At 30.8% G+C, this 24,335-nt stretch overlaps 1 protein-coding gene across 9 annotated transcripts in view; it reads left to right on the top strand.

Annotated features, from left to right (window-relative positions):
- The window catches only part of LOC143055966 (G-protein coupled receptor dmsr-1-like), a 122,872-nt gene extending 99,147 nt beyond the window's left edge, over positions 1 to 23,725 (top strand). For 7 of the 9 annotated variants that reach the window (XM_076229031.1, XM_076229032.1, XM_076229034.1 and 4 more), the window contains one exon: positions 22,144 to 23,725. In XM_076229031.1, the coding sequence (XP_076085146.1) occupies positions 22,144 to 23,284 (1,141 nt within the window). In that variant the 3' untranslated portion in view covers positions 23,285 to 23,725. Of the gene's footprint in view, positions 1 to 8,609; positions 8,700 to 20,559; positions 20,666 to 22,143 lie in introns of those variants that run through there. The other 2 variants (XM_076229037.1, XM_076229039.1) reach the window with 2 other exon arrangements.
- Positions 23,726 to 24,335: the final 610 nt, after the last annotated feature.

Here is a 24,335-nt window from a genome sequence, read left to right on the forward strand (position 1 = left end):
GTTGTCATCAACGCATTCACAAGTTCCTCCTTATGTATAAATCTTTGTTTATATGGTATCGACAACAAAACATTACGACTTAATGATACAGGCAGTTTTGTATTTCGGTTAATTGTAAACAGCAGGTATCAACAATACGGTTATTTACATATAACTGGGCATGTGGTATATACAAAGCATACAACTATAGGGGGAAGGTTTAGATCTCAAAAAAGATGTTTAACACCGCCGAAATTCTGCACCCAAGTCAGCAGCCTCAGGCCTTTGGTAGTCCTGTATGATTTTTAATTTTAGTTGCTTGGGTATAATTCGGATTTTAGTATGACGTCCATTATCACTGAAATAGTATACATATCTGCTTAGGGGCCAGCTAAAGGGCGCCTCCGGGTGTGGGAGTTTCTCGCTACATAGAACACTCATTGGTGTCCTTCGGCTATTGTCTGCTCTATGGTCGGGTTGTTGTCGCTTTGACAGATTCCCCATTTCCATTTTCAATTTTAACTATACTTTTTGTATGATAAAATCATAGTCATTAAATCTATACGACTTAATCTTTGGCATTGGTATTGAGTTAATGCAATATATTCTTTTAAAACGGGAGCGTTGCGCACGAAAATCATTTCGTAATCATAACTGGAGCTGATTTCAACTCACCATTTTTTTCTTAAAATATTCTGTACCAAGTCTGGAAAATGGCCATTGTTCTTTTATAGTTCGTTTCTGTGTGTTATATATTTTAATTCTGTGTTCTTGTTGTATTGTAGTTATCCTCTTATATTTGATGTGTTTCTGTTGTATCGTAGTTATCCTCTTATATTTGATGTGTTTTCCCCAGTTTCAGTTTGTAACCCGGATTTGTTTATCTCAATCGATTTATGAATTTTGGACAGTGGTATGCTACTGTTGCCTTTATCTATTCAAACAGGATGTAGTTCGACGAACCTTGTAAGCTTACTTTCCTATAAAGTGCTAAATATTTTACGACAATTAAGGATATTATTAATTAACGTGAGTTTTAGCATCATATATATGGTATATTATGATTGCAGATATGACGGTTTTCCGTGGTCAACATACGTTTAAATGGATTTTATATAAATGTTGTTGCTGCAATGTACTTAACTAGCAGATTGATAATATTTCATGTTGTCTAAGCTACATTTTCAGACGAATGTTTTGATTACCAATAACTACTATAAGTCAGACCAATCCAGATAGGATTCTTAATAATCGACATTAAACATTTAGCCAGACACGAATTTGATCAACAACAACATTAAACATTTCATTTTCTACAGTCGTTTTTTTTAGCAATGTAGATGAAACGCTTTTGTTATTGCTTTTTTTTTTGGCAATGTAGATGAAACACTTTTGTTATTGTTTTTTTTTTTTTGGCAATATAGATGAACCACTTTTGTTATTGTTTTTTTTTTGGCAATGTAGATGAAACACTTTTTTTTTTGGCAATGTAGATGAATCACTTTTGTTATTGTTTTTTTTTTTTTTCGCAATGTAGATGAAACACTTTTGTTATTGTTTTTTTGGCAATGCAGATGAAACACTTTTGTTATTGTTTTTTGGCAAGGTAGACGAAACACTTTTGTTATTGTTTTTTTTGGGGGGGGGGGCAATGTAGATGAAATACTTTTGTTATTTTTTTTTTGTTTTTTGAAATGTAGATGAAACACTTTGGTTATTGTTTTGTTTTTTTTTGACAATGTAGATGAAACACTCTTGTTTTTTTTTTTTTTTTTTTTTGGCAATGTAGATGAAACACTTTTGTTAATGTTTTTTTTTTGACAATGTAGATGAAACACTTTTGTTATTGTTTTTTTTTTTGCAATGTAAATGAAACACTTTTGTTATTGGTTTTTTTTGCAATGTAAATGAAACACTTTTGTTATTGGTTTTTTTTTTGCAATGTAGATGACACACTTTTGTTATTGTTTTTTGTTTGCAATGTAGATGCAACACTTTTGTTATTGGTTTTTTTTTTTGCAATGTAGATGAAACACTTCGTTTCTGTGTGTGTTGCATTTTAACGTTGTGTTTCCGTTGTGTCGTTTGTTTTCTCTTATTTTGGTGTGTGAATTCACATTACTATAAGACGTGTCACGGTACTTGTCTATCCCAAAGTCATGTGTTTGGTTTTGATGTTATATTTGTTATTCCTATCGGATTTTGTCTGATGTTTGTTCCGTTTCTGTGTGTGTTACATTTTAATGTTGTGTCGTTGTTCTCCTCTTGTATTTAAAGCGTTTCCTCGGTTTTGGTTTGTTACCCCGATTTTGTTTTTTGTCCATGGATTTATGAGTTTCGAACAGCGGTATACTAAAGGCAACAGTAGTATACCGCTGTTCAAAACTCGTAAATCCATACTGCTGTTGCCTTTTTTTGTTATTGGGTTTTTTTTTGGCAATGTAGGCGAAACACTTTTGTTAATTGGTTTTTCTATTACAAATATTTGCTACAAAGATTTATCTGCAAAGTTGTTCATAATCTATAAAAAAAATAATAAAATGTAAAGAAGTTTATTAATTAATTAGAACGATTTTTACAAGATTATCAAAGAACTTGTATAAACATAAATATGAGATATGATGTAATAAGCTTAATGTGTTTCTGTTGTTTTCCCTTATGGTTGATGTCTTTCAATAAGTTTAAGTTGGTGACCTGGATTTGTTTTCTCTTAATCGATATATGACTTTTTACTACTTTTGCCCTCATTCATTTTCCCAAAGTTAGTCGAAATGTATTAGTTGATTTGTATATAATGTAAATGTCGGCTTTCAACAATCATTTAAAAAATCCTCATTTATAAAAAGGTTTAAACCCTATTTCATACTTAAATCTAGTTTTTCTTTTCAAAATAATGATTAAGGTCACATTCTAGTAACATTTTAGTTTTGTATCGCAATTCTGTATTTTTGTAATTAAACTTTTTACATATTGTTTAAATCTGAACTAGATGTTTAGAGCCGCTTATTTCTACGTACAGTCAAATGAATTCAAATGAATACAAACGGTATGTAATTATGAAGCATTTTGTATAAATAACGGGAAAAGGTAATGCAGCTACATTTTTGTATATCAAATCTCAGAAATTCCTTTTTTTAATATCTCGTTGTCGCAAAGGTACAGAAAACAGCTTCAAAGTAAAATTTAATATTCAAATTGTCTTAATAGAACAATCCTGTTAAATCTTTGAACTTCATATTCAATTCTTTATTCTTAACGACATTTTGTCAAGGTTTTTTCTAATATTCATAAGCTTCGTTGCATAAAATGACAAGTTACTTTCACCAACAAAAGGTTTCTATAAATTAGATTGGTAAACTCAAGTGTCTTTCTTGGTAGATTGCGTAATACTGTAGAGATAAAGAATACTTTCAAAAACACATGACAAGCATTATATTAACCTTGATTGTAATGACAAGCGTTACATTAACCTTAAATTTTTCTGAACTTACAAAATATGGCATAGATTTGATAAAATATAGAAGATTTATTTGTATCTTAAGATTTAACATTGCAAATGCTATAAACTATAAGAGAGAAAAACAAAACAGCAGTGCCTTCAACATTTTGGTATTTTACTGATTTCGATTAAAACATCTACAATCCACATTTAATTATTAAACTGTCATCAAAACATTCCAACATGGTGCGTACACCGATAGCAGTTAATTTTGCAATAAAGAAAACAGTAGTCTATCGCAATTCAAAAGTCCTAAAATGATTGACAGAGCAGAAATCGAGACAACTGCAATAATACCGTACGATTTAGATGGAACGCATGGAAAATGTCTGCTTCCAATTTTCCACCATTACTTTGTTTAAACGAAAAATATCACTGTTAACAAAATATTGTTAGATTTGATGAATAGCAGAATTAGTTCCACCAACGAATCAGCTGCGTGCTTCATTAATTAACTAAAAGTTCGATACAATAAAACAGAATATAATAGACACAAAAGTGATTAATAGAAATGTTTGCTCTACCTATAATACTACCAGGGGTGTATATCTATGTTGCTAATTGCTTAGCGATAACAATTTGAAGAAAAGCATAACATTTATCAGATGGACGAGAACATTATTTATCTACAGAAACAGTTTAAAGAACAATTTTATCTTGCTATGTGTCATATGTTTGTCATAAAAACATCTACGGTCTCAATTTATCTTTCTAAGTTACCGGTGCATTGAATATTTTGTTATATAAAGTTTTTCAAGAAGTAAATGCATTTTTGTAGTTATATTGAATGAATTGGTATATTATAGTGTATTGCATTTGATACATGGAATACGTTAAACGTAGGTTTCACTGTCATCAATTGGGTTAACCTGTTAGTATGGATAAGGTTGGTGTAACCCAAAACAGTTAATTTTGTGTTATAATTCGTATGCCCTTGGAGTAGATATACTGTGATTGTAATGGTTGACAATATAAAGGTCGTTCTATCAGAATTTCCTCCAAAACAGTGAAATTTAAAAAAGAAGATGTGGAATGATTGTCATAAAGCAACTCTCCACACGAAACGAAATAACACAAAACTTAACAACTATAGGTAGCTGTATGGCCTTCAAAAATAAGCAAAACCCATACGGCATAGTCAGCTATAAAAGCCCGCGAAAGAACGAATGTATAACAATTGAAACAAGAAAGCTAACGGCCAAATATGTGTACAAAAAAATGAACGAAAAACAAATATGTAACACATCAACAAACGACAACCACTTAATAACAGGCTCCTGACATGGGACAGGCACATACATAGAAATGTTATATTCTACTGTTTGTAATTATTATTAGAATACTTATCATTGTACTCGCATTATTTTTTAATGCAATTTAATTTAATAATACATTTGGTTTCGAATAATATGATAGATGTTAGAAGATGTGCTATGAACATTACCAAAAATAATATATTGGCGTTGAAATCATTGATGACAAATGTGTTATACAGCAATCACATATAGATAAAGATTCTGATTTATACAACAGTGAAATATCAATACAGCAAACAAAAATAATTATTTTCATTTATTTAATCACGTAAGTGAGCGTAATGTTCTCAATTGCTAACCTTCTTGTTCATCGTTTATGTGATGATCTCGGGGATTGAAATCTCTTTGCATTGGGAGTTGTATAGAATATCTATCTCTAATGTCAGACGGACTTTAACAAGTGACTGAAAAAGCTAAAAAAAATATTTTACCGTTTAAGTACGAATGATAATTTTAAAAAGTTAAATCACAAAAGTACTGAATTCAAAATAGAAAGTCTCCAATCAAATGGCAAAATCCAAAGCTCAAACACATCAATCGAATGGATAACCACTGTCATATTCCTGACTTGGTACAGTCATTTTCCTTTGTAGAAAATGGTGGTTTGAACCTGGTTTCATAGCTAGATAAACAACTTTTCACTTGTACATTTGTATGACAGTCGCATCAAATTCAATTATATTGACACAGTACATTATAATTTATTGTTATGGGGACGGGGAGATACACTGGTTGGATATATGTGTATCTATTGATATCTACTTAAGATTCAACTAATTAAACCTGGTATAAATCTAATTACTAGCCTTTTTATAACCTTGTAGAAAATCTTGGTCAACTTAATGAAAGACATTGATATATGCTTTAGATGGATAAATCTGTGTCATTTCTAAATTCATACTTCATGTTAACATCTTGAAATTATTTTTATCTGGTATAAAAATAACTTGGCAAAGTTATGTAGAATATTCACGATAAATGAGCATAAATCGTAACATTTATAATGGATAAAACAAGGAGGCATTATCACATGACTTCCTGTGTCGAGTTCTCTTCTTCTAGTTTTAGATTTAATGGTAGCCACCACGCCATAAGCTAGTCAGACACATGTTTTAAACGACGTAAACAACAAAGATATCCGGTACTGAATTGTTTCTGAGAATTAACAGATAATTCTGTTCTTTGAAAAGTTCTAAACTAAATAAAGATGTAAAATGGGAAAACGAAAAAAAAAAAGAAAAAGAAAAAAATTACATTTTACCTGGAACAAAAGATATATAAACGCTACAAAACAAAATCCCTTAAAGGCAAATTGAAGATTTATCACCGCAAAGACCACTTAACTTCCAAATACGTTAAGAATAGTAAAATAAATATGAATTCTATCTAGAAAACTATCATTTTGAAACAAAAATATGAATATTAAAATGTTTGGTTCATACATTGGTAGCTGTCGTTCCTCTCCAAAATTTAAGCCAACAACAACTTGTGGACAATATCTTTTCGAACTAGTGTTTTGTTACATGTCGTTTTTTACTATATTTTATTATTCGTTCATATTGGTAAATAAAATTGGTCAGAAAGATGCATTTGATGATAAGTCTATTTTGGGAGATAAATCTAATATTTAAGTTCCGGGGAACCTTAATAGAATCTAATTTGGTAAATAACTATTAATTTTTAACACTTAACTCTGACAACTCATCTAATGAATTATTTGAATCCAACATAGTGTCCTTACTGTCTCTACATGCATATTTATATTTAATCAAATATATACATCTGAAACTCTTACCTAAGTAAGGAGATATGCTGAAATTAATGTAAGCATTTTACAAACTTGAATGAACAGGAAAGATAACTGCCTGGCAAAAGTGTCACTGACATATATCCCTTGGTGAGTTTATTAAGACATATGTATTGTGTTGCCCTGTGAATATGGGAGATATTTTAAATAAACGTGATTTCAGAATAGCTCAATTAAATCATTTAAATACGATGTAGTTCCCTCTACATTTGCGAACAAATATTTCTGATACTGTCGAACAGTCTAAATGGAACTGATATATCATAAGAGTACAGTGAGAATTAAAAGTGCAATCTATCTTAGTTGCTGAATGTACATCAATCTTTACGATAATATTTTGTTATGACATTTAATTGCCATTTACAATACACGTTTTCAATATTGAAATTATTATGCAGACAATTAGTTTCCTGATATAATATGCATCTTTTTGATTATATTTTAATATTGTATCGAATAGCCATTTTAACATGCAATCCTTTTTCAATATTCAAATCATTATGCAAACAACTAGTTTTCTAAAATATGCATCTGCAAAAAGTATTATTATGTGATTTATAAAAGTGATGCGAAAATATATTAAACTAAAATCTGACGAGAGAAACTCTTCTCACATGTTTTCATTTGTATTATAACATCCAAAACTTGAGTGTAATTTGTTTTGAGGGCCATTGATGGTTGTTTTATTTGGAAAATTGATCCATATATACAAAGATTGCGGAGTTTCATCTGTACATGGTCAAGTAGGATTTCATGTTGTATGGGCAGTTTTTGTTTGATTTTTGAATTGAAATACATTTTCTTCATCATATTTTAACAACACATCGAAACGTTTATAAACTGTATTTGTTAACATGATTCCCTAAAGCAAGAGGTTGTATATTCAACATTGAGGATTGTATTTAATTCCCATATTTAATTAAATTTAATTGTAGGCTAAAGTAATTTTAATATTTCCCTAGGGGTAAGACACGCTAAAATATTGACTTCCTTCAAGCGCATAGGAACTAAACGGTTGGCATATTATTCAAGAAGTAGATCAAATAAATGTAAACCAAACAATATACTAGTTCCGTGTTAGACAATGTTTTAAATAAGTTAAATGAAAACGATGATGATAAACTAAATTATTATCCATCTAAGCACTCATTGTGAAATGCATACAGAATACTCTCTCTCTCTCTCACTCTCTCTCCAAACATGTTTATATCTAGCGATTAAAATAAATGTAAAGTAGTGTAACCATTTAATCGTTTGAAAAAGAAACTTTCTAATTGTATGTCCTCCCACATTATGTCTTTAATGTTGATAGTGACTTTTGTTGTTCTTATAACAGACTTTTAATGATATTTAAAGTTAATTTTATCGAATAAATCAAATATTTTTTTTTATTTAATATGTCAATAAATAAACTCATCATAGATACCAGGATTGAAATTTTATATTTACGCCAGACGCGCGTTTCGTCTACAAAAGACTCATCAATGACGCTCGAAAAATGTTGAAGGCCAAATAAAGAAATTGAAGAGCATCGAGGACCAACAATTCCTAAAAGTTTTTGCCCAATAAAGGCAACAGTAATATAAGGCTGTTCAAAATTCATCAAGTTATAGAGAAAAAACAAATCCGGGTTACAAATACAGCTAAGGTAATCTATTCCTGGGGTATCTATTTTAAGATTTAAACACTTATTTAACGATAGAACATTATAGACAGCTTCGTCAAAGCAATTCCTTAGAGAAGTCGGTTAAATTATATCTGTCAATTGCCTTTTTATTGTGCATATTAGAGTAATATCATAATAATTTGTTAACATGTCAATAGTTAGGTAGTATCGTTACGTGTTGGGCGACAGCAGATAGGTCCCGAGGGAACAGTTTGTCGCTCGCTATCAGAATAACATTCAGTTACTTATACATGAAGACAACACTCGATAATCGATCGGTATGTGACCAATAGTAAAGTACGCCTTCCAATGCTGTTTTCAGTCACATAAAACCGTTATTTTCAAATAACTATGCTATAAAGAATACATCGTCCTATTTTAGTCTCTATTATATATGATAAATATAGACATGAGATCAAGCTGTTATTCAAGGTAGGCTAACTTTTAATTGATAACGTTAAATGTGTTTAATTAATTAGAAACTTATGTTTGTTGACATTGATTCTTCTACGTGCTAAATGCAGAAGGTACTCTTGTATATATGTTTGTTTTTTGTGCAACTTTTACAGGTATTTGTTTAAAACACATATTTGTAATTATTGCAATTAATAATTTATTTTAAAGTATTAATAAGTTTTGAATTACAAATGTCAAATGGGGGAAATGAATGATAAATAATTAACAAAAACGTTTTTTCTCAAACTCATTATTAAACCATTATAGAACCGAGGTCAAATAATTAAAACATAAATAAAACATTGCAAAAAATAAAATTTGCAAAAATTGTTTTATATGAAAACTTATACCATTCACAAACGTTAAGATTGAAAAGGTTAAACGAAAGATTTCAAAATGCTCAACAAATCTGAAAATTGAATGAATACTTCAGCGAAATATATATATTTAAATTTAATTTTATATAATCTATAAAGCCGAAACAAAAATTAAACGGAACAGATTAAATAAGTAAAAAAAAAGTTTAATTTAACAATGTTCTGATCGTCTCATTGTGTTTAATTTAATAATAATATGAACATATTTACAGATCTTAAAAAGATATATGTAGATGTTCCGGACCATATCAGTATTTGGACCATACGCGTATGGTCATGACCATATGGGTATATACTCATATGGTCCAACCATACGCTTACGGTCGGACCATACGCGTATAGGCGGGGTAGTTGACGCTCTGCTACAGTTTACTTTTTAAACTTATAAACTATTCATATGGTATGAAAGCTCATTAAAAAGACGCTATCATAGAGATGATTGTATTATTATACTAGAATAGCTAAATAAGAATTAGAAGTTTCACATAGTTAAATTTATTTTATTTTGCTATACGAAAACTATGATAAACACATTTTATACCGATGGTCATAACCGATGGTCATTACCGATTTTTTTTATTACGAGTGACTTAAAAAAAATAAAAATTTCTTGAACTGTTACACAAAACTTGAAGGCACTGGAAAGTAATATAGTTTATTTAATTTGTCTTGTGACTATGGTGTATTCATGTTACGATATTTGAGATCTATACTTTAAAAAAAAACACCGTAGACAAACGGAATGGCCCATGACTCGATATCTCTGTACGCAGCTACAAAAAGGCTAGCTTTTCACTCGCAAACAAAAGGTGTAAATGAAAAGGATCGTGCCCAACTAATACTTGCAAATGCAAATGCAAAAAGCTATGATACTGTGTAGAAGAAAATGTCACCCCAAGCCTACATACAAGAATGTAATTAGAGATGAAAACTAACTATGGCATGAATGTTTATTTTTTACGTAGTATTTGAATTGTAAGAAAAATACTCTGTCTTGTAATTGTTCCGGACAATATGAATATTTGGACCATACGCGTATGGTCCAAATACTCGTATGGTCCGGAACATAGATACACTTTTTACCAATATTACATATTCTGCTTTGAAAATGTTAATGGATACTTGAAGATTATTACGGTGTTAAAATTATGTCCCTGATAGCATAAATTTGCATGTTATTCAATATTGACAATTTGAGCCAAATATCCTTTAAGGACAAAACGATATAATAAATATAACGTTTTTATCATCGCAATTTTATTATTTTTGCTTAACAAGAAAAAAACTTAAAATTAAAAGTTAAAACAAGTGGACATATACATGTAGGATGATTCTATGACCAGAACTCCCTACGCAAACTAAAATCAAATCTTGATTCTAAATACGTTACCTATATCTTTAGATATTCTCTCGTTAAACATAAACACTTTGTATATGGATCACACAGTATGAACAAGTTTTATCAATTCTAGTTTATTGTGAGCGTCATGTAAGTCAGAGGTTTAACGCTATAAAACCAGGTTCAATGCACTATTTTCTACATTTGAAAATGATTGTACCAAGTCAGGAATATTACAATTGTTGTCAATTCGTTTCATGTGTTTTGTCATTTGATTTTGCCATTTGACTTTACGATTTAATTTTCCTCGGAGTTCAGTATTTTTGTGAATTTGTTTTCAAACGACTATAAACAATTTGGTAAAAAGAGCGATCGACTATTTGAAATTATGGTGTTATTTAATTTCTTGAGTTTAGCAGTATACTACTGTTCCAAATATTCATTTTGATCCTTAGTGATATATGCTCCTATAATTATACCCTTCTTAACTAGAAATACATTTTATTTAGGTACTTTTTAATGAAATATTGGATAAATTATTACGATTAGTTCTCTGGCATTCTTCTGAGAAAAGGTTTCATCTAAAAATGTGTCATGGTTCCGTCAGCCTCATTAAAGAAAGTCTGTATTTTGTTTATGGTCTGATACTGCATGTTATCTTTATAGAAAGATGAGAGTATAAGATCATGCATATCATATAATAACACCAAATTGTGCCAAATTCTTGTGTATAGCTTTTTATGAAAAAACGCCAATCTTTGAAATGTCTCATATTTGGCCGTATTTGGCACAACTTTTTGGAATTTTGAATCCTCAATGCTCTACAACTTTGTACGTGTTTGGCTTTATAACTATTTTGATATGAGCGTCACTGATGAGTCTTATGTAGACGAAACGCGCGTCTGGCGTACTAAATTATAATCTGGTACCTTTGATAACTATAATAAATAAAGAAATTGAAAGTGATGAACACCTATTCCTCTCATATGGCTTAATGATATATTTTTTTCAACAGCGTCAATATTTGTACTTATATTTGTTTTGATTTAAAGCGGACATGCTAAGACTTATTATGTTTAAATAAACACCCATCAGGTTTAATACATCATACGCCTGCTATTATTAATGATTTATGATAAATTTTTGTTCAGAACAACATTTGCCTTTTTACAGGGCTAAAACTAAGTATAAAACAATCATCTAAGTCTTTTAAATTTTTTTTTTACAGAATGTCTGTTTCTACAACCGAATGTTCTTTATTCTCATAAGCAATAAGCTAAGTTAAAGAACAAATGATCCCGTCATTTCTTCTGTTTATTGTATTAACAACGTTTACAGACACGAAACGATTAAAAACTTGACATGCTTTCGATACATTTTTATATTGTTGTAGAATGTATATTGCTTTCTAGATATCTTATGGCTATTTTTGTCGTTGGGTTGTTGTTTCATTGACGTTTATTCCACATTTCCTTAACATCAATCCCTAGTCTTCAGGCCATTTTACTCGTTGACTAGTTTCAAGGTGATGATATATTATGTCTGTCCTAACGGCCATTTTACTCGTTGACTTGTTTGAAGGTGATGATAAATTGTGTCTGTCCTAACGGCCATTTTACTCGTTGACTAGTTTGAAGAGGATGATATATTGTCCCTGTCATATAATGATACATAATGCTTTAACTTACAATATGTGAAAGACAATTTTATTCACAGAGAATTAATCTTCCAAAATAGATCAATATCTAGAGTAAATAGAATGGGAAGAACTTCTGTAAATATTATCTCTTATCTTCTGGGCATTAAAATAGGCCATTTATGTAAAGAACCAAGATTTATTATCTGTTATGATATAAACACGTTTATTTGATATCAATCACATCACGTATTTGAAAAGAAGGATAGTGTTACTACCGGATTAAGTTGAAAGTTAATAATAGAACAACACGGATATCTCAAATAAGCAATTATAATTGGACTGCGAAAACAAGCACCACCCAACTACTTCGAAAACAATTGTTAAAAAATAAAAACCATACTTTTAAGATCGAAAGGTTTTCACATCTTGAAAGGATGTGCTCAAGGTTCAATTGTGTTTACCTCAGAATTTCTGCGTTTCAATGTATAAAGTCTACGAAATGCGCATATTATGGATTTTTTTCCATAAAAATAAATGGATGATCATTATCTTTAATCGAACAATAAATTTATAAACATTCAATCTTACTATTCACTATATCCTTACTTTTTCAGTCTATATTTTGGTAAACATCAAATGCAGTCATAGGTGTCTAATTTAATACTCCTGTTACTATTCTTATATACCAGTCCATAGGTCATTATGACAATATAACTTGAATCATGCCTCAACAATAAATTATATATTCAATTTGAATCACAACTCAACCTTGAATCATACCTCAAATTTGTATTATATCTTAACTTTGAATGACCACCTTACCTTGGATCATACTTCAGCTTTGAATTATATCTCAACTTTGAATCACAACTCAACCTTGATTAATCATACCTAGACTTTGAATTATATCTCAACTTTGAATCACAGCTCAACCTTGGATCATACCTCAACTTTGAATTATATCTTAACTTTAAATCTTCAAATTTATTTGAATCATTCACTTACTTTGAAACATATCTTAACCGTTAAGCATACAGTAACCCTGGAATCATACTTAAACGTTGAATCATACGTAGATATAAGATCCCATCTATTACTTGAATCATACATTTTACTTGAATCATGCTTTTTAACTGAATCATTTTCTAACTTTGAATCATACCCTAAACTTGAATTACGCCTTAACCTCGACCTAACTGAAACAAGAACTTACGTATCAACACTCAAAATCCCTCAGGTCTTTATATTTGCAAGTTACATAACTAAGAATCCTGTAGAAAATTGCCATTCTGACAATACTAAGCTGTATATATCAAATTCCTAGACACATTATATGATAAGTGGATAATCTTAGACAGAAATGTTGTATTCCCATGGTATCTTCCTAAGATTCGTAAAGATAAAGTATTGCGCACTTTCTAATTTGAAAGGAATTATAGATTTCTGTTACAGAGAACTTTTCTGTTTCCTTACTCTTTTTTAAAGTTTATTTATCAATTTTTTTCTCAATAAAATTTGAAATGTTTCATGGTGAGTTCATCTGCAGGAACGGTTGTTGTCCGTGTGTATTGCTCAAGGTTTAGTTTGAAGTCTTACTTCTTGTTTACTTGTTTTGGGTACGCTATCTTTTAAATGAATTGTCAACTTTGTCATGTGTTGTTGTTGTTGAGGGTTTTTTGTCAATTTTCAATTTAATTACAATCATTCGTCCGTGACATTGACGTCTTTGTATGGTGCCGCAAAAGCTTATCTTAATTTTGCAAGTGGAAGGAACGATATATACAATTGATTATGAAGCCGTCTAGAATGACCATGTTTATTTTACAAAACTACTGTATTCGATTAAGAATTCGGCTCCCTATGCTTTCAAATGACATATAATAGTAGACAATGATTTACGATTCTCCATTCTTCGACAGCGGATGACTTGATTAGATTGTCCAGCCTTTCTCCATAACCTTGTTCGTCTAACGACCCAACATACGGGCATTTTTAATCAAATCAGACAACCATCAATCACACAGTAGAGGACATTTCAATGTATACTTACCGCGCGAATTATTCAATCACACAGTAGAGGACATTTCAATGTATACTTACCGCGCGACTTATTCAATTACAATATTGTGAAAGGATTTAAATTGTGCAAAAGAAAATTTCAACGAGTTTTATATGAAATTTGTGTTCTACACATTTATAAAGATAAACTTAATCGCATTTAGACCTAATGTTATCCAATATACTTGTTAAAGATGATAAAGATCTGATAAAAGTCTTGTTTTATTTTATGTATCTCTGAATGAATTTGCTTATACAAAGATGATGAAGAAATGCATAAATTTAAAAACACAGTGTATGTTATTTGTTTTCTACAAATAAAAAGTCATTTGTAGGACTACTACAACTAAGTAATTTCCTCTTTTTTTACGCGTACACTATAAATGAATTGCAATGATCGTTTGGGCTAACTTTTATTGGGTACGTCTTAAGAATGCATAAATTTAACTTCCAAAGGTTGGATAAAGCAAAAATAAACATTTCGGTTGATTATTTTGCAAATGGATGTCACAAATGTGGTTTATAATCAACACGTTTTTTTGTCAGTAGTTAATACCAACATTATCTTTATCTCTCGTAGACAAATAATACCGACATTTTTATATCTAATACACAAATAATACCGACATTACTTATATTTCTAATAGACCAAGAGAGGCTAAAGTTACTATGAAGACATTCAAACTCATCAGTCGAAAATAAACGATACAGCAGAAGATGGCAACCATTATAAAGAACTAATGTACTTTGTTGACCTGTGATTTTTGGGATGACGTATGTACATGGTGGTCTGTTTAAATATTGCTTTGAACTATGCTTACTAGCTACAGGTTGCTGCTAAATTTTCATGACGTATGTTCCAGTGTGACTCCCTTTTGTGTGATTATATGTTGCAATAAACTTAATGGATAAAAAAAACATCAATTATACGTTTCATGTTATTTTTTTCAAATAAAACTTTTTTTCAATCAATTAATCAAAATTGTTTTCATTAAATCTAAACATGTTACGAGTTTCATAATCATACTTGTGTGCGACTACAAATTACAATGAACTATCTTCAATATTCAAATTGAAAGTATTCCACATTCCAAACTAAGAGACAAATTGAAAGAGTTGGTATTGCTTTGTCTCGTAAAAACGAATGGCCAACGTAGATACAAATATCTTGTCTTAGGGAGAGATACATCATACTTTGTGAAGGATCACTCTGATTCAAACAAAAAATCTCTGAAACTGACATTATCAAGATGCTTGATTTCCTGATTGACAACATATTTGTTACGTTCGGAGGACGTGTATTTCAACAGCATGTCGGTATTCCAATGGGAACTAATTGTGCCCCTCTTCTTGACGACTTCTTAAGAAGAAAAATAAGAAGTGAGCAATATCCTTTAACTCTACTTTCCAATAGAGATGATGTTCTTTCACTAAATAATTCAAAAGATGGTGACTATGTTGAACGCATTTATCACATCGAACTAGAGATAAAGGATACAACAGATACAGTTAAGTCGGCCTCATATTTTGACTTAAATCTAGAAATTGACAATGAGCGTCGGTTGAAAACAAAATTTTACGACAAAAGAGATGATTTCAGCTTTCAAATCGTGAACTTTCCATTTTTTAGTAGCAAAATTCTAGCAGCATCTGCATACGGGGTATGTTTCTCCAAATTGATACGGTATTACCGTGCTTGCATTTCCTATCATGATTTTCTTGAGAAGGTTGCTTCTCACAAGGAAGGTATTAAACCAAGAGTCCAAATGGTGAAGTTGAATTCATCCCTTCGTAAATTTTACGGACGCCATCACGAGTGGGTTTACCGTTATTGAATGACCATTTCACAATTGATATCGGAAATGTTCCTAAAGTCGTAACTACAATTCCCTTCCATATCATGAATGAACATGAGCAACACGACGGGAGCCACATGTGGAGCAGGATCGATTTACCCTTCCGGAGCATCTGCCATCACACCTAGTTTTTAGGTGGGGTTCGTGTTGCTTATTCTTTAGTTTTCTATGATGTGTCATGTGTACTTTGTTTGTCTGTTTGTCTTTTTCATTTTTAACCATGGCGTTGTCAGTTTATTTTCGTTTTATGAGTTTGACTGTCCCTCTCTTTTGATACTAATAGATACATTTTAAATTCGTTAACGAACACCAATCATAAATGGTAAACAATATACTGTGAGTGAAATACTTAATGAAAATGTTCATATGTTCAGATATTGCTTTATTGCTAATGTGTACTTGTCGTTTGAGTTTTCTTTAGTACATGTTTTGTCTTAGTTCGTTGCACCTTGCACTTACAATGAGACGCTCAATTAACAGAAAATTTGTCATTAATATCCAAGTGTGTAATTATTTACGTTATATGAAACAATAAAGTAAGATTATACACATGATACAGATTTTTATAAATAATCGATATTCATATCAATATACAACGTACTATCGCAATCTGAAATAATAACGCATAAAACCATTGTTGATTAATACCTGTCTCTGCTACGTCATTAAATCAGATGTAGAAGATATGAAAAACAAAAGTGCAACACAATAACATGTTTATACTGATGTTCAGTGTCGTTTGTTGATTTTGTTCATACGTGTTTCTCGTTTCTCGTTTTTTTTAATATAGATTAGACAGTTGATTTTCCCGTTCAAATGGTTTTTCACTAGTCTTTTAAAGGTTATGATGTTCGGTGTGAGCCTCCGTGTCGAAGATATTTGACCTATAATGGATTTACTTTTGCAAATAGGGACTTGGCTGGAGAATTGTCTCATTGGCACTCAAACCATAATCTCTTATTTTTAAGAAGCAATTGAATTTAAATGTACGAATTATGAACTGTTATTATTTTAAACTAATCCAAGAAATATAGTGCGCGAATGATATAATGCTTTAAAAGATATTATTTTAAAATAGTCGGAAGGTATCAACGTTATATTTCAATTCATACGTGGATAGAAACTGATAATGATAGTTAAATACAACACTTATACAAAACATATATTAGTTAAAAACAAAGTAAATGTCTCATTTTTCGCGTGGTTGCTACACAAATGGTGTAAAGTAAATATAGTCTATTGGACAATGACTTCGTAATACACTAAGCTCGCCAATACGTTTTGAATGTAATGTCTTAAAAGAAAAGAACACAACATTAAATGACCTTAGCCTTAACCGATTTCATTCTAATGTCATTGTTGCGTCTTAAATATATTCTTAATAAGAGCTGTCATTTGCCAACTTACGACGCTGCTAAACTAAGCTTTTAATTTCTCCTTCTTGTCATTGTAACGAGTGTGATCATTAACAATGAATGTAAAGTTAGCGGACGGTTCTTTATTCCACATCCGATATTAAAATTAAGATGAAAATCATAAAAAAAATATTATTTGATAACATGAAAAGCATTTTTTTCATGGTTGTAAGAAGTGAAAAGATACGTAGTAAATCGTTTATGACCACTTCAAGTTGTCTTAGACATTCGTTGTCCTCGAATATAAACCTTTATAAATGATCAAAAATATAATTTCATATCTAATATTTTGAAAACAACGATCTCTCTAGAATTATTTAGAAATATAAATAGAAACATTTATGGAAAGCTAAAAAAATTAGAAATAAATATTAAAAACTATCGAAGCCCGCTAAAATGACGGTGAGACACCCCTTTCTTTGTTCTTTCAATGTCCATAAAATTCGACGAAATCATACACTCTGTATAGATAAAGATTTTAATAAAAAGCATTTCCCAGAATAATTTCAACTTCGATATCTACGGAGGGCTTAGAGTGTAACTTTTTAGCAAAAAATTGTCAAAATGTCAGGACGAAGGGCACAGAGCAATAGTGAGATAGCTGCTTGATCTCTTAATATGCCTAATATAAGCAGACAGTTACTGAGTAGTAGGCAACCAATATAAAGAGCTAATGTACTTATTTAAATTGTGATTTTAGGGATGACTTGTACATGTACATGGTAGTCTGTTTTTTAATTTCTGAAACTATGTGTATTCAGTACAGGAATGGTGCTTGATGTTCATGACGTATGTTCAAGTGACACTCCCCTTTAATGACAAATATGTAACAATAAACTTGATGGCTAAAACTTTATTGATATTACTGTTATTTCAAATAAAACAAATGTATTCATTAAACTTAAAACAATACGCGTTCCATTAAAACATTTATTTGTGAGGTCAAGTTATTATGAACTATCTTTAATTTTCAAATTGAACATTTGATACTAATAGATACCTAACACCAATGATAAATGACACACAGTATATTGTTAGTGTTACTACTGAATAAAATGTTCATATCATATAATGCTTTATTGCTAAAGTCTACTTGTTTTCTGAGCTTTGTGTATTTGTCCTCCTCCATTGTTTAGTACATGTTTTGTCGTTCGTTGCACCTTTCAACCTGAAAGAGATATTCAATTAACAGAAAATTTGTCATTTATATCCAAGTATGTAATTATTTACAATTTATGACACAATAAAGTAGAACTATACTGATTTTATAGATAATCGATAGTTTCTAATAAACAACGTAATATCGCTATCTTGATATATAACGCATGAAATAATTTGTTGACAAATATCTGTCTCGGCTACGTCATCAAATCAGATGTAGAAGATATGAAAACAATAGTGCACGTCGCACATTTGCAAACTTTGTATGTAGGCAGTATATTGACGACGTCTCATAGCCTCAACATAATTCATGTTTATGCTATTGAATAATAGAGTACGAATTATGCACAGTTATTGTTTCAATTTAATTCCGGAAAATCAATGTGCTAATCATAATGCTTAAGATATTTTTTCTAGACGAGTTGAAATATAGCAAATAAAGGCAACAGTAGTATACTGTTGTTCAAAATTTTTAAATTGATAGAGAAAAAAAAACAAATCCGGGTTAGGAAACGAAAACTGAGGGAAACGTATCATATATAAGAGAACTACGACACAACAGAGACACAACACCGAAACGTAACACACCCAGAAACGAACTATAATGTGAAAAACTTGGTACAGGGCATTTTATGAAAAAATGGTGGGTTGAACCTGGTTTTGTGGCATGCCAAACCTCCAGCTTTAATGGCAGTGTTAATTATAACATTAAAATGAGAACATTACACGACAGGGTTACCATAAATAAACAGATACAGCAATATTCCAACTCATAAGTCAATAAATTTAAGGATGGTAAAATAATGTTAACTCATATCCACACTTATACAAATCATTTAAAAAAAACAAAGACAAATGTCTCATTTTCTCGTGTAGTTTCTTACATACACGTAACAACACATTTGATTTTAAACATATTTTATTCATTAATTTATCAGATATGAAAAGGATTGAGCAACAGGCACAGCCTATAAAAGCTCTCTCCATAATACATGTACATGGTATAATTCAATTACAACTACTGTATTTAAAATAACGCAGTATAGTGGAACACGCATGCTACTTGTGAGCACACACGAACAAATCTGTGTTAACAGTGTTACTTACTAAATGCAAAGTATATTTAAATATATTGACAATTAATCATCAGTTATTTAAAGTACCTTGAAACATGCAAATAGCCTTTATAAGTCATTTGAAATATATATATGGCTTGAAAGAGACACTAAGCTTGCTTAGTGGAATAAATGAATTAATGTTGGAGTGTAGAAAAAAATAAAAAATAAAACTAGATGAAACAAAAATTAAGTGAGTTTCAAACAAAACGTTGGTGTCACTGATATATTTCTGAACAGATTTAAAAATAGAAATATTCATAACATATGAAAATAATCTGTTTCCAAAAAGTAGTAATTCAATATTTATGTCAACATTATCAACAATGGAGTAAATGGAATCAAGAAGGGTCCGTTTTACATCATTATACTTAGGGCAAATAAAAAAGAAATGTTGACAATACATTTATCGGGTTGTTGTCTCTTTGACACATTCCCAATTTTCATTCTCAATTTTATTTATCTCTTTTACATAAATGTTGCAAGTAACATTTGAATAACAACTACATCATAATATAATAATCTTGCTAATTCGTTTTCAATGTTATTTTGCTTTTCTATCTTGTAGGGGAGAAAAATACTAAATGACCTCTGCCTATTTTAAAACAAGGTCATTGTTGCGTCTTCAATATAACTCTTAATGAAATCTGTCATTTGCAGGCTAATTGAAGCCGTTGTTTTCTATTTTTTTCACTTATTTAATGAAAGGAGTGTGGTCATTACCTTTCGATTATATACTGACCTAATAATTCTATTATTACAAAATATAAGATAAAAAAGAACTAGAAGATTTAGGAGAGACATTCATAGCAGACACATAACAACAGTATATACAACATAAAGTCTTCAGGTCACAGATAGTATCTATAAATATAACACGATCTTTATTGTTTTTATTTGAACATGTACAATTTATGTAAATATACAAATTGTTTCACAAGATAGGTTTGTGATATGTAAATATGACATGTAAACTAGCAAGGTAAGAAATGAATGGTTAAGAAAAGTTTCTCGGTCTTGATAAATTAAAGGACATTGTACTGGCCGAATAAGGTAGTTATTCCTTCGTAAGAACTGGTAACAGATTGTCATCATGCACACTTTCAGCCAAATGTACTTTGATGAATTTTTGGAACTTTATATTCTGTCTGAAGAGCCTGACATGAAAGAGAGCTCGAACTAACTATATAATTGGAATAGTGTTTTTCTCTTCTTAATTTATTTTGATACATCAAAAATATATATTAGGTGGAATACGCGATACTTCAGAACGACACACTAGGTAGAATACGTTACTTCGTTGTAAATATATCAGTAAGTGATACCGTGTAACGAGATAAGCTTTACTTGTCATGTTTTTTTTACTATATGGTAACATATGTATCTGTCTTTCGACCGATATGCAAAAGGGGGAGGGCTGAGAACTCAGAATTCTTATAATACACCGTTACGCGAGTGTTGCAAATTTTTAACGGATTGTTTTTCACTAAACCGTTTATTAGTAATTTATATCGTCTGTGTGTTGTCTCGTAGACATTAACTCCGCATCGTTTGCTCCGACTTTTTGTTTGGATTTTTATGATTTGATTCATAATGATTTACAATTTAAATCTATTAAAGTTAACTGATGTGCTTTTATTTATGTATATTAACTTTAATTTTTCAAGTTTTACGTGGTGTTTAATAACTGTAATCCTAAGACTTAGGCGGTTTAGACATTTACAATTACTATTAAATCAAATTTAACTATGTCTGATAACAAACTGAAGTTTTACCACTTGTTTATATGCTTATTATAAAGATTCTGAACTATATGATCGCGTTATATGGTTTACTGATTTATTGTAAACTTATATTTCCCTCAACAAAATAACAGTTATTTTCTGTAAAAAGCTACCAGGGACCAAACTGACGAAGATTAAGGCACTGATATGTCACCGAATCGATTGCGACTTCAACAATGAACAAACCCATACTGCGTATTACTGCGAACATGGTATTCAAGAAGTAAAAATTCCATTATTTAAATATGCTAATTAATCTATCAAAAACATATTTGCAAAACTAATTAGTTTTGTATGACAAGGCAACCCTGTAATAATTTGTTTTTATCGAAGGCTGAATCTCATTTGAACATAACAAAAAGAAAACATGATTTAATATTTTTTTGATTAAACATCGTTTTGAAGAAAGTACATTTAATTGTATGTAAAAAGTACAAGATGCCAACAAAAACATATATATTGACATATACTATTCCCAGATACCAGGGATAATCCAAACAAACAACACAATTAAAAAGAATAGCAACAGCACAGAAACTTAAACATGCTCTTTGCTGTACAAACGAAACGCGTCTCAGTTGATCTTTTTATCGTAATGTATAATCATTTGGTTGTAAACATGAGTGAAAAACAAAAATAACATTATATATTCAAAATATTTCTACTTTTTTTACAGGTTTTCCTCCGCCAATACCTATTGTGGTATGGCGGCCAATCAGAGCGTGACGGGCGACCATTTATTCACGTTTGCTAAGTCCTACGCTTCATTCCACGGTTACATAAGTATATGTGTTTGTGTATTTGGGATTATCACCAACATTTTCAACATCATTGTACTGACTAGACGACACATGAGTACACCTGTAAACATCATTCTCTCATGGCTTGCTGTGTCAGATATAATCACCATGATGTCATATGTACCTTTCTCCATGCATTTCTATTGTATGTACCCGGATGTGAACAAAACACCTGATAAAAACAGTAAATCTTGGATGACTTACATGACCTTTCATATCAACCTAGCCGCTACAACTCATACAGTATCAATATGGCTCTGTGTATTACTAGCCATTGTCCGCTTTGTCCACATTCGCTCACCTACAAAAGCATTTGCAACGAGGCGTCGGCGCATGACGCAATCAAAAGTCCTTATTTTACTCATCTACGTCTGGTCAGCAATAAGTCTCATTCCAAATTATATGAGTAATGAATTGCAAGAAAACTTAAATCCGGATTCCAACGAGACAACGTATGTGCTACGAGATTTGAGACTTGGAAAAAATGACACTGATGCTCTTGTTCTTGTAAATGTTTGGATGTATGCCGTTACAGCGAAGTTAGTGCCATGTTTACTTATGTCTATTTTTGGATCTTTATTAATATACAATATCCATGTTAAAATTCGACATCGAAGAAAAGTACTCAAAATTTCCGGTGCAAACAGTATGAGACTGACTGAGCATTCTAGAACGACAAAAATGTTAGTATCTGTGATTCTATTGTTTTTAGTTACAGAGCTACCGCAGGGAGTTCTTATTGTTTGTAGTGCGACCGTCAAGGACTTTTTTGACACCGTTTATTTACCATTGGGTGATGTGATGGACATTGTGGCTTTAATAAATAATGCCGTCAATTTTATATTGTACTGTACTATGAGTACAAAATTCCGTGAAACGTTTGTACATTTGTTTTGTGCGTGTCATTTTCCACATTCAAATGAAAGTATTGGATATACTTTAACTGATCGCTTAGCCAAACTCGATTCACATAGCAATAACAATGAACACCAAAACCATATTAATCACGTTGTTTGAAAATCAACAGATCAAAATACCCAAGAGAATCAATGCCATTAGCATTCATAATTGAATTTAACCAATCGGAACTGTTCTTAACGCAGTGTGATTACCCGAAAGGAGAGTCGTTAAATGTCACTCGCCAATCAGCATTGCTCTAACAAAACACTTGGGACAAACGTGAAAACAGTTAATCAATTAATCAGCATTAGAATACGCTTGACATTGAACTGGTTATTCAATAAATAGAAGTATGTTACGGGAACCAGATGATATGAGTGCCTACTGAAGAATAATGCCAATGATTGTTTGTAGTATTTGGTCAAGGCCTTAATTGTCCAGAGTACTGTCTCAGCTTTTTTTCCAAATTATTTGTTATTTGTATATTGTATTTGTTTAATGTTGAATAATTTACGTAGATTTTTAATATCAAAGTTATTAAATACATTTTAAATCCCACCGAATGTCCTTATTTTTATTTTGCATACAGTGCAGTTAAATATCCATTAAATAATCCAAAAATGCATACAGTGCGATTAAATATCAATTTGATAATTCGAAAACATCTGTGACATCTTAGATTCATGGATAAACAAAAGCTACCATCTTCTTATCTTAATATGGAAATGAGTACAGCGGGTATTTCACTAATCATGAACGGATCATAGCCTTATGTACCACCAACGTCAATAATGTCTTCTGCTATTGTCCGATTTGTATTTGATTCTTCTTTTTTCTCTGGATGCCAAACTCATAAAAAACAACGATTATGTCATTACATGTAATTAACATATGCATGGTTTTTCTTTCGGAAATGAGATTGAAAATTCGTTTAAGACAACTTGTTTAGTGCAGTTATAAATATAAACGTAGTATGTAGACGACAAAAAAGGATACAGTGTATCAAATCATGACACAAAATCAATATGAACACATGAAATAGTCAAACACAACGGAACAGCACTGTTACAGCTATCTCAAAGTAATAGTGAGGCGCTCAACGTGGAGCAAAACACCATCTCATAAAGATGAGACTGTCATATAAAGTGAGAGATTCATTGCTATAAAA

Source organism: Mytilus galloprovincialis, chromosome 13 (genome assembly GCF_965363235.1).
Source record: "Mytilus galloprovincialis chromosome 13, xbMytGall1.hap1.1, whole genome shotgun sequence".
Taxonomy (NCBI): domain Eukaryota; kingdom Metazoa; phylum Mollusca; class Bivalvia; order Mytilida; family Mytilidae; genus Mytilus; species Mytilus galloprovincialis.